The sequence below is a fragment of the Notolepis coatsorum genome (assembly GCF_963971535.1).
Source record: "Notolepis coatsorum genome assembly, chromosome: 16".
In the NCBI taxonomy this organism is placed as follows: Eukaryota; Metazoa; Chordata; class Actinopteri; order Aulopiformes; family Paralepididae; genus Notolepis; species Notolepis coatsorum.
In genome coordinates this window covers 29,276,222-29,288,557 of record NC_140180.1, presented here as the reverse complement: position 1 = coordinate 29,288,557, position 12,336 = coordinate 29,276,222, and the positions used below count along the sequence as shown (strand labels likewise).

At 42.9% G+C, this 12,336-nt stretch overlaps 1 protein-coding gene across 1 annotated transcript in view; it reads left to right on the top strand.

Annotated features, from left to right (window-relative positions):
• rxfp1 (relaxin family peptide receptor 1) overlaps positions 1-12,336 on the top strand; it is a gene marked incomplete at both ends in the record, with an annotated part of 183,032 nt that overhangs the window by 164,789 nt on the left and 5,907 nt on the right. Inside the window, 2 exons of the mRNA XM_084332008.1 lie at positions 1,530-1,601; positions 11,280-11,509. Coding sequence (XP_084188134.1) covers positions 1,530-1,601; positions 11,280-11,509 — 302 coding nt within the window. The remainder of the gene's footprint in view (positions 1-1,529; positions 1,602-11,279; positions 11,510-12,336) is intronic.

Genomic DNA, 12,336 nt, shown 5'->3' with positions numbered 1-12,336 from the left:
TACAGGGCCTATGCTAGCTGTAACGCTACATTAACACAGAGGCTGCGCTAGATGCCGGAGCTAAGCTAGCAGACAGGGCTGGACTAGCAGGAGAAACCCTGGGGTTAGCTGCAGGGGCTAAGCTAGCAGACAGGGCTGGACTAGCAGGAGAAACCCTGGGGTTAGCTGCAGGGGCTAAGCTAGCAGACGGGGCTGGACTAGCTGTGGAAGCCTGGTTAGCTGCAGGGGCTAAGCTAGCAGACGGGCCTGGACTAGCTGAGGAAGCCGGTTAGCTGCAGGGGCTCTCTCATACACTGTCTGTGCCGGCTGGGGTCGTCGAAATGGCCAGGTCGTACTGTTATGGTTGGTAAAACGACCCCAATAGCACGACACAGACAGGTATTCAGAGTTTAGCCAAAAACAAGGGCAGGATTTATTTACACACAAAAAGCGGCACTGACCCTTTAAAGGGCGAACAAAAAGTACACAGGAATATCTTCTTGAGTCCATGAATGAAAACGAAAGTTCAGAGTCTGGTCTCGTACAGCCCCACCTGCCGACGGGCAACACAACAAACAGGGGGTCCAAGGGGAATGGAGTGAGAACACAGGCATCCTCCCGTGGAACTATAGAGAGCGATGACGAGGCCTCACCCCAGGAATGAGGTCCACGAAGAGGGAGTAGGGCAGTAGCTGGCACGACATCTCACCCCAGAGACGCAGCAGTAGATGGTAGCAACGGATGGCACGACGTCTCCCAGTGAGAACATAGGAAATCCTCCCGTGGGATTATAGAGAGCGAAGACGATGTCTCACCAGGAGCGCGGCGGTTGATGGTAGCATACAGAACGACCTGGCAATGAGTGGAAGGCAACCAGCAGTACTAGTAGTCTCCCGACGAGCTGACCACTGCCAACCACTCTCAGGTGCGTGAGGTAGAATGTTCGGCACGCCCCCTCGTTGGGCAGCATGCAGTCCTTACCCAGCCCTCACAGACAGGCCCTTTCTCTGCCAAATTCATTATAATTTGGGCAATGTGTGAATAATGGGTTTTCTGTTTGGAATCAAAACCACACATCAGGAAATGTATGTATTTTTTGAAAGAATCAAACAAAATATATTGTATTAATAATAATAATAATAATAATAATAATAATAATAATAATAATAATAATAATAATAATAATAATAATAATAATAATAATAATAATAATAATAATAATAATAATAATAATAATAATAATAAAGAAAAAGAGATGCTTCTTATAGACATGACAGCCAATGGTAATGAATGTTCTTCTTGGTTGTTGTTGTGCCAGCATGTATCTGTGTGTGTGTGTGTGTGTGTGTGTGTGTGTGTGTGTGTGTGTGTGTGTGTGTGTGTGTGTGTGTGTGTGTGTGTGTGTGTGTGTGTGTGTGTGTGTGTGTGTGTGTGTGTGTGTGTGTGTGTGCGTGTGTGTGTGTGTGAGTGTGTGTGTGTGTGTGTGTGTCTGGCTGCCTGTGTTTGTGGACATCCCAAGGACAAAACAAACCTTTGCTTCTAACCTTTAGGAGCATAGAGGGACTAGAGATCAGGAACACACAGCGAGGGATGTTTGAGCCTCTCAGACATTTGACTCACATGTGAGTATATTGCATGGTGTTATTTCATGTCTTCCATCACATCCCTCAACTTTGTGCCTCCGAACAGAGATGGCTTCATCTCATTGAAAAGCCACCTGTGCTCATGTTTGTCCCAGCTGAGAGGGCAATAATATGGTGGGATGTTTCTAATTTAAAGCTGCACAGAGGAAGATTGCCCCCCCCCCCCCCCCCCCCCCATGAAGGATTCAAGGAAACTGTTTTACATTTGTATTGCCCACATTTTATGCCCTAGAAAAGAGACCATAACCTTGGGTTGTGTCCCGACCAGAAGAGCTCATGTCGGTCATTTCACTTGGTTTCATGCTACACTGTTGGGAGGGTTTTCCATTTTTAAAAGAACACGCCAACATTTTGGGAAATTAGCTTATCGTCTTCTCCGGAAAGAGACAAGAAGATAGATACCAGTTTCCTCTCTGTGCGTTCAGTAGAAAGCTATCTGGCTGCATGTTAGCCTAGCTTAGCACAATGAATGGAAGCGGACATGGCCGGTTAGCCTTCGGGAGAAGTGTTAGTTGGACAATGCCTAGGCTAACTGACACTGTCCGCTTCCATTCATTGTGCTAAGCTAGGCTAACATGCAGCCAGATAGCTTTCTACTGAATGCACAGAAGAAACTGGTATCTATCTTCTTGTCTCTCTCTGGAGAAGGCGGTAAGCTAATTTCCCAAAATGTTGGTGTGTTCCTTTAAGCCTAAATCGGCACCAACTCCATGATTTATATTACCAAAGAAGCTATATGTTTTAAATTAATTAAAATGTACATAGCGCAGCTTTAAAAGGTTTTAATGATACATTAGGCTCTATTTTCATGCTGGCACAAGGCCTGCAGAGTCGCTGCACGAATCCCTCTTGTATATAAATGTACAACAAGATACAAGATACAAGAAAAAATAAATAAAGATTGCCTATACACTTTAAATCTTGTCATGTAGGCGTGAACACTAGCAGTATTCAGAGAGCTACATGTAAGCTAGCAGAGCAAGCCGGCTAAAAACAAAGAGCTGATGGAAAGATGGCCAAGTGTCAGGGAGAAGAGAGCTGTATTTATCAAAAAGATCTACAACCGCAGAGACTCGGGTTCAATTCCCTACAGCTGTACTGTACCTCTGGCTTGGTCAGTTGTCCCTATGAACATAATTGGCAGTGTTCACGGGTGGGAAGTTGGTGGGGTATGAGTCCTGGTCATTGCAATAGAAACTCCTACTGGTCAGTTGGGGTGCCTGTTCAGAAGGGAGGGGATCTGGGGGGACACTCTGTTACACTTTACGCTCTCCTAGGGAAACTCAGACAAAAAAGAAGCGACTCCACATGTATTGGAGGAGACTTGTGGTAGTCTTAACCCTCCCCAGACCGACAGGAGGGTAGCACAACGACCATTCATTTCGGTGAGAAATTGGAATCGTTTTAAACACAACTTCACTATTTAGGTTCATTGTACAGTTAATTGTTCTGTGCTGTTGTTTTTATTAAATTAATATAATGAAATATACATTGTATGTAAATGTATGTGGGTGGGGGGGCGGTGGGGTGCCTTAAGGGAAAGGTTGGGAACCAATGGGTGAAGGTGCACAGGAACATCTGTCCAAATTACAACAAGATGTTTTTATAGATTTTATGGATGAATTTCTTCCCACTTTGAAGTAAATCATTCAGCTGAATGGAGCCTTTTAATCAGTTAATCTCTGTAAAAGCTTTACTGAATTCCGTCAATCTATGGAGATCATGGATTTGTCTCAAATATGATAAACTGAATGAATGCAAATACTCAATAGGTGTAGGGCAGGCTATGGTGCACATGGAGTGTACCCTATCAATGACACGAACATACATTCATTAATATTCCATGTTGTGCCCTATATGACCAGTGTCTGTGCCGAGATCTGAAAAACGGTGTGTGAGGAGAATCTTAATGAATAAAACAAATAGACAGACAAACATGAGCTCGTTTTAATCTGCAAGATATGCTTTTAGTATAGAAGGCAGAATGAGTCACAGCCTTATCTGAGCCCTCTGAGTCCAGCTCCAACTGTGTGATAACATGTGGTATCAGTGGCTGCTCGTGAATTCTTCACGGGGGGGGCGGAATTAATTAGTATCCCCCTCTATCTCTCATTCTCTCTCTTTCTCTCTCTCACACACAGCGCGACGTGGAATCGATTCGTTACACAATCAGACCTAGTATGTGTAGTAGTATATACCAAGAATAACTTCAGTATGAGTACAGGGCTGTACACATATTTTGCATATTGTTAAACGAGCCAAGGCTAGCTATTAAACTATCGATATGAATCGAAAACGGGGGACCCTGATGTAAACAAGATGAAAGTCTTTCTCTGGTCTGCATCCCCTTAACAATTGTGTGTATTGAGCCGTACTGTATTGTACCCATTCTGCAATCTGTTAAATAAAGTTTTTATTTATTCATTAATTCAAACATAGACGATATTGAACAAGCCATAATCCACGTATTTTCAATCCAAACGAAACTCCACTCCAGAGAGAGAGAGAGAGAGAGAGAGAGAGAGAGAGAGAGAGAGAGAGAGAGAGAGAGAGAGAGAGAGAGAGAGAGAGAGAGAGAGAGAGAGAGAGAGAGAGAGAGAGAGAGATAGTTTAGCATTAGCTGAGTGGCTAACAGCGGCTAACGTTAGCTGAGTGGCTAAGAGAGAGAGAGAGAGAGAGAGAGAGAGAGAGAGAGAGAGAGAGAGAGAGAGAGAGAGAGAGAGAGAGAATTAACTCACTTTGTTTAATTGAAACGTGGTCCAGCTGGAGGGCTTGATAAAGTGTATGTCCACTGACTGTCCCCCAGACTGTTGTCGATGTATATCCACTGCCCACTGTCCAGACTCGAGACTGCATCACAACACACAGCATCGAACATCCTGCAAACTACCTGGCGTTCTATCGTCCACTTTTAAGCAAAACCGAGAAATGCGGCTACGGAAATTATAGACGCCTCTTGCTTAGACCGCTTCAAAACGCGCCTGTGTTCCATCATAATACATCATATTTCAACGCACAGCACGTTACGCACTGATTGGCTGCGACGGATACAGCGATGAAACAGTGCACGGCGTGCACGCGCACTCAAATCGCTATTGCGTCTAGCCCGAGAGAAATGCGGTGAGGAGAAATGTGGCTACGGTAACGGAACGTATTCTCTATCAGACAGTGAGTCACTTCCTGTTCAGGAAAACGATTATTTATATTTGATATATTAACGTTATATTGTGCATTGGAAACACAAACATACTTAAAATGAGTAAATATGATTCATTTTAAACATGTTTATATTATTTATAGGGCTATAAAACAAAAAAACAAAAACAAATATTTCTTATTCTTCTCTCTTTTAACCAGGCTTAACCAGGGGGTCGGCGCCCGAGCGCCCCTAGTGGCCAGCCGCCACTGTGTGGTATTATACTGTATACACCCGGTCATGGTGTGCAATGAAAAGAAAGTAAACGCATGTGGTGACTTTTCACCTCTAGATGCAACAGGGGTTCTTCAATACCTTTTTTCCCCCTAGAATTAGGATTAAGCCTCCAAGCTATGGTAGCATGTGAATCATTATTTTTACTGAAATAATACCCACTTCTCAGCATAATGTTGAGAGATAAACATCTGAGGAAGTTAAACTTTCATTAAAACTTTAAATACATTAAAAACAAATGATATATATGTGTATGGGTAGAGTAGAGGTACAAGCACCCGCCTATATTGACCATATTGATCAAATTGTTTACACTGCCTGTGTTGTCTTTTACTACCTGTATACTGTGTTGTTTTACTACCTGTACCCCTCCCCCCCTCCCCCCCATGCTGCTATGATGCCTGAATTTCCCCAAGGGGATCAATAAAGGAATATCTTATCTTATCTTATCTTATCTTATCTACCACTGCAGAGACCCCGGTTCAATTCCCGGTAGTGGTTCTGGCCGTTGCAACAGCGACTCCTACTGGTCAGTCGGGGGTCTCCTCACTGTTAGGTGAAAAGCTGGCGAGGAGACATGTGGTAGTCTACTACACCCTCCCCAGACCGCCAGTAGGGAAGTGCAACGACCAGGACCGTGACACACAGGAATTGGCATAACGACTAAATTGGGGAGAAAATGGGAGAAAGGAAGGGCCAATATATATATATTAGGGCTGACCCATATTAGTCGATTGGTCGACTAATCGGTCGAAAGGAGCCGTAGTCGACTGCCAACCTCTTAGTCGAATACAAAAAATTAAATAAAATAAAATATGTTTTATAAAAAAAAAATTAAAAATTAATCATTCTTTCCTAAAGAAAAGAGGCCTAGAAGCGTGGCTAACGCTAATGGCACGCATACCAGAGGCTAACTGCCTAAGAAAACAGGCACAGAGGCACTGAAAGAGGATTTCACCCATCTAATGAACACACTAGACTAGACAAATATAATAATAATAACTTTATTTCATCATTATAATATCAAGATGTATCCATCAGTGTATTGCATGCTTTTGCAGAGGACAAGAAGCCTTAAGTCGACTCCTTCAGACATTAAGCACCCCCACAGCCCAAATGGAATAATAAAAATATAATAAAAAAAATATTATACTTTTTTAATTTATTTATTTTCTTTGGTCGACTAATAGTCGACTAACGGCAAATTTCGTGTCCAAACATGAGACAATTCAAACTGATGTATAAGGAAATGATGTTCACGAGGTACAGGGATGAGGAAGGGACTTGATATTCACGGGTGTTTACATTTTAATTGTATTTCTTTCATGTTTTTCTTTTGCATATATATATATATATTTTTTTTTGTGTTTTAAAATAGTACACTCATTTGAGTAGTGTAAAAGGGGTAGGATTAAATAATTGTATACTTCTTCCTACTCCTTTTCGAACATGTAGATTGAGTTGTGTTTTGCTTTTGTTATTGTTTGTTTGTATTCATTGCATGTTCGAAATAAAGATTTCAAATCAAATCAAATCAAATCGCGTTATGAAAATTAACTCAAAATTAATAAAAAAAAAGAAAATTATATATATATATATATAATCTTTTTTAACTCATTAATTCCATAAGTTCAAGTTCAAGTTCCTTTTATTGCCACACGGCCAGGCCGGTGGAATTCAAGCACGGTGCAGGTGGTAGCTGCGACAATACCCACAGAAAACATAAAGGACACATGGAACAGTACAGTACAGAAAACACCACCTAGAACATATACATGATGGAACAGTACAGTACGAAACAATAGACATCAGTTCAATGTAACAGAAACCAGAGAAACATAACAGCAGGGGGTAAATTTAAGAGGAGTTGGAGTTGAGCAGTTGTATGGCCTTGGGGAAGAAATATATATATTTTTTTTTTTTAAACTTAAATTTGTATTGAACACTCATAGACATACAACACAACATATACATTAACATCAATAACACAACAGTACAATGATGTAGGCCCCTTGAGCTCGGCTGCGCTCATCTTCCCAGACCCCCGCCAGAGGAACCTCCCACCCTCCCCCCCTAGAAACCGGGCTCCCCCGCATCCCAGGTCCGTCCCACGCGGGGTCCAGCACTCAGCGACACGGGCATCTTGAATCTGATTGGGCCCGACCCAGTAGAGGGGCGAGGGGCAATACTCCCCCCCACCGAGCCAAGCCCGCTACCTCCCATGCCACCAAGCCCCCCACCCCACGCACAACCAACCCACAACCCACGGGATCCCACTCTTCCGGGTCAAACCGCCTAAACGCTGACCCCCACCCCCCTGAGTTGAGCCCATTGGCGCCCCCCATATCTTAGGCCGCTGCGCCCGTAGCCGGGCCCCCATCGACACGGGTCCCTTGAATCAATTGGGCCAGGCCCAGTAGAGGAAAGGATAGGGGACTCCCCCCCACCGAGCCAAGCCCGCTATTCCCCATGCCCCCGAGAGCCCCACCCCACGCCCAGGGAAGAAATATTATTGAACCTCACAGTACGATACCTAAGAACGTAGAATACACATTACAGACTTTTTTTTAAAGGGGTTATGCACTGCTATTCCTAGCACTATTTGGGCAACTTTACACACTTCCTGTGAGTCTATGTAACACATCTGTAATTTTTATTCCAAAAATAATCATTGTTTTATATTTCTAATCTTGTACTCAAAACCAGCATTTTTCAGCCTCATGAAAGCAGGCTATTATTGGCTTGGCTCCAACCATACTAGCAGAATGCTTTGAGTGACAGCCACCCACCAAATAGCTCCGCCCATCTCCCCGTCAGAGATTAGGTTTCAGGTTACATACAAATATGGTATGTCATAAATATAGAGATGTAGCAGTACTGTCTATCTATATATATGTTACCACTATTTGTAAAAGCCACAACCACGTTACCATATTTGTAATAATGTAAATCATTGTGTCGTTGTACATATTGTGTATACACCGTTAGAAGCTAACATAGCTTAGCTTGGTAGCTATTGTGCTAACAACATATCCCGACGTCCGGCTCGCTGGCCGGCATGCACGCCCGACACAAAATGGTTCTCTCCTCTCTGTACACCCCCGTCCCCACGGGTACCCTGCCGGGGAGCCCATGGACGCGACAACGGCGGCAGCCGTAGGGTGCTCGAGCCCGCCGTAACGCTAGTGGTACACAATAGCTATGAGCTAACTAACGCTACGGCCGCCGCTGTTGTCGCGTCCACAAGCTCCCCGGCAGGACACCCGCGAGAACGGGGGCACACAAGGAGGAGAGAACCACCCCAAATCGAGCACTCATGCCGGCCGACAAGCCGGACACCGCGGTTGTTGTTAGCACAATAGTAGCCCACTGTGATGCACCGAGTGGGCCACCATTGATCAACATGCAGCGATGTGTAGCTTGCATGATGCGTGTGCAGTGCTTTGCCACACAGGTCTGAGAAGAGGACCTGCACATGATAGCAACCGGGAGCGTCGCGGAGCATTCAGCCTGCTGGCTACCTAGATCCACTTCAACCAGCCGAGCGTCGGGAGCTCCAGCAGCTTGTCGATGTGCTAATAGCCTGGAGCCAGCTACCGTTAGCTTGCAGAGGCTATTAGCACACCGACAAGCTGTGTAGCCAGCAGGCTGAATGCTCCGCGACGCTGGTTGAAGTGGATCTAGGTAGCCAGCAGGCTGAATGCTCAACGACGCTCCCGGTTGCTAACGCCGGCCCCGGCTGGTGCTAAGTAGCTAGCGATCGCTCCCGAGTCCCGAGAGCTAACGCCGGTCTGTCTGTCGAAGACCGAGGGAACCGCATCAGGCTTCAGCTGATTAGTGATCTTCTGGACAAGCCTTCCACCCTGCAGGTAGCAAGAATGGAGGCGGGCATTACTAAAACCACAGAGCCAATCACATCACCGTGCGCTATAAACAGCGCCCTGTGACGTGCACCAGGTCGTCAAATCAACATGACCTGATTTACTAGAGGCAAAGAGGGGATGGGCTGTAGCTGAGGAATTCGCCAATATAGTATTTAGGCCCAAAAACACATTGATACGAACTCCTATTACTATAATACAATGCTAGAGACTGAAAAATGACATTTATAATGCATAGCACCTTTAATATAATAATAATAATAATAACTTTATTTGTATAGCACTTTTCATACAGAGGTTGCAGTTCAAAGTGCTTCACAACAGTAAAAAATACAGGCATAAGCGAGCATAAAAAGATAGACAGGTAGAATCACAGTGTTTCACATTAGGATCTAGCATCCCAATAGGCTCTCCGCTTACAGTTTTCAGTAACACAAATAGTAAAAATAGTTTAAAATGATTCAGTTTAAAAATAGTCAAAAAATTATAAAATAGAACGGACATAAAAAATACAGGCATGAGCGAGCATAGCAAGATATGGCAAATCACAGTGTTTCACATTAGGATCTAGCATCCTAATAGGCTCTCTATTCAGTAATACTCCTGTAATTCCCAACATACTTCACAGTACATATTGCTGTAACTTTAGTGATATTAGATCACAGGGACACGAACCCACACTGTACAGTAACTTTAGTGATACTAGATCACAGGGACTCGAACCCACACTGTAACTTTAGTGATACTAGATCACAGGGACTCGAACCCACACTGTAACTTTAGTGATACTAGATCACAGGGACTCGAACCCACACTGTAACTTTAGTGATACTAGATCACAGGGACTCAAACCCACACTTTAACTTTAGTGATACTAGATCACAGGGACTCGAACCCACACTGTAACTTTAGTGATACTAGATCACAGGGACTCGAACCCACACTGTAACTTTAGTGATATTAGATCACAGGGACTCGAACCCATACTAAATAGTGGGACCTATTGCATGAACAAATAATCACAGTGTTTCACATTTGGATCTAGCAAATAATAAAAATTGTTTAAAATGATTCAGTTTAAAAATAGTCATCAGTAAGAAGTAAAAAGTGCAATAACCGACACATGAATTTGATAGGCAGTGTATAAGAGTAGGCAGGGTAAGAATAGTGCAGGTAAATACAAGTTGTGTCAGGATATCCCTGATGTTTCCTCTTGCCACTAGGTGGTAGCAGATATCTATCAGTGAAATGCCTGAGCAAAGAGATAGGTTTTAAGCTGTCTTTTAAAGATGTCTAGCGAGTTGGCTTCCCTGATGTTTTGGGGTAGTTTGTTCCATAGTTTTGGGGCATAGTTGATAAAGGCTGCATTACCGATCCTCTTTTGACTGCTTCTGGGAGCCTCTAGTAGTCCAGCAGCTGATGATCGCAGTGTTCTTGCTGGTGTGTAATTTATTAGAGTGTTGGCGATGTAGCTAGGTCCCTGTCCATTTAGAGCTTTGTATGTAAGGAGAAGGACCTTAAAGTCAATTCTAAATGTTACAGGAAGCCAGTGTAAAGCAGCTAAGACTGGACTAATGTGCTCTCTCCTTTTGGTTCTAGTTAGCAGTCGGGCTGCAGAGTTTTGGATTAGCTGAAGCCTCTCTGTGGTTTTCTTAGGGAGACCTGTGAAAAGTGCATTACAGTAGTCTAACCGGCTAGATATGAATGCATGAATTAGCTTATCAGCATCGTTCTGATTAATAAATGGTCGTACTTTTGCTATATTTCTGAGATGGAAGAACGATGTTTTCGTCACTTTGCTAATATGAGAATTGAAGTTCAGTTCTGAATCTATGATATTACAATATGGTCCATTTGCATGTTCTTGGTATCTGATTATAGGGACATCTATGGATCTCAGGGAATGTATTCCCAGTGTCAGAAATACTGTGTCTGTTACTAGGCTTGAGTCAATTGTAATGAACCAAATGAGAATATCAATACATTTTTTTTATTATCTTTGACTGTGAATAACGCCATGCTAAAATTGACCAGACCTGAAAAATCTAAGCAAATTAATAGATGGAAGATGATTAAACAGAAGGTTTTGTAGATACAGTACTGAATTCTGCCATCCGTACACATGCAATTTGAAATATGATTATAGAATATAGAATATCAGGCATAAAATGGTTATGCGATTAAAATGCGATTAATTAGATTAATTAATTACAAATCCTGTAATTAATTAGATACATTTTTTTAATCGCCTGACAGCACTAATATATATATATATATATTATCATTAGGGAGTGACCTTTTTACTGCCATTCATCAGCGTCTTTGCTTTGATTTCTTCTATCTCAGTTACTTTAAGAAGTTCCAGTATTGTGGTTATGCACCTCACGTGCGCAGCTGCAAGCCCAACACCGATGGCATCTCTTCCTTCGAGGACCTGCTGGCCAATGTCGTCCTGAGGGTCTTCGTCTGGGTGGTCTCTGTGACCACCTGCATCGGCAACCTCTTCGTCATCTGCATGCGCTCCTACATCCACTCCGAGAACAAGCTCCACTCCATATGCATCATCTCCCTCTGCTGTGAGTGAGATTAGTTGAAACTCTGACTGGAATTACACTGGAATAATATATTATTTGAAGGCCTAATCAGTGATTCAAATTTAAACAAATGGGTGTGGCCCCCACCCCCCAAAATAAGAGTTTTGTTCTCTTGTTTGACTGATCTATTGATGTAAGGACTAGCAATAGACACTGATACATGAGTTTTTAATCAGATTGTCCTGTATTTTGTGGCTGTAAAATATTTTTTACGTTGGTAATGTTTGTCACAATGGTGGTTATCAACTTGGTTGGTCAACGCAGGGAGGTTATACTAGGAAGGTTGGCGAGGTAACTTCAGGTTTAACCCTGGGTTTTCAGTGTCTCGACAGTGTTCACTTTTTACAGAGGTATATCGCCATGGTAACGTATGCTACTCCAGAGCAGGTTATGTTCTAGCTAAGATAAGATAAGATATTCCTTTATTGATCCCCTTGGAGAAATGTGGGTGTCATAGTTGCATGGGGCAGTGGGAAGGGGAGGTACAGGTATGGGCAGGGTAATAGAAGAAAGACATACAATTAATACAATTATATCTGAATATAAAATAAACAGTGTAAACAAAGGTACAGGTGAGGGTCTGTATGGTCATAAATATGTTACAATAAATATAGGTAATTAAAAAAAGTTATCTGAATATACTAAGAGTAAAAGTAATCAGCCATAATATTGTGTTATAATCTAGTCCATGCCGGTTCCATTCTTTGGAAAATGGAATATCATTACTAGAAGATTGTGTGGAACTACTTTTTACCGTAGGTGTGCTGATAACAAGAGACACTCTTCGCAGAGCAAAGTGTTTTTTTAAG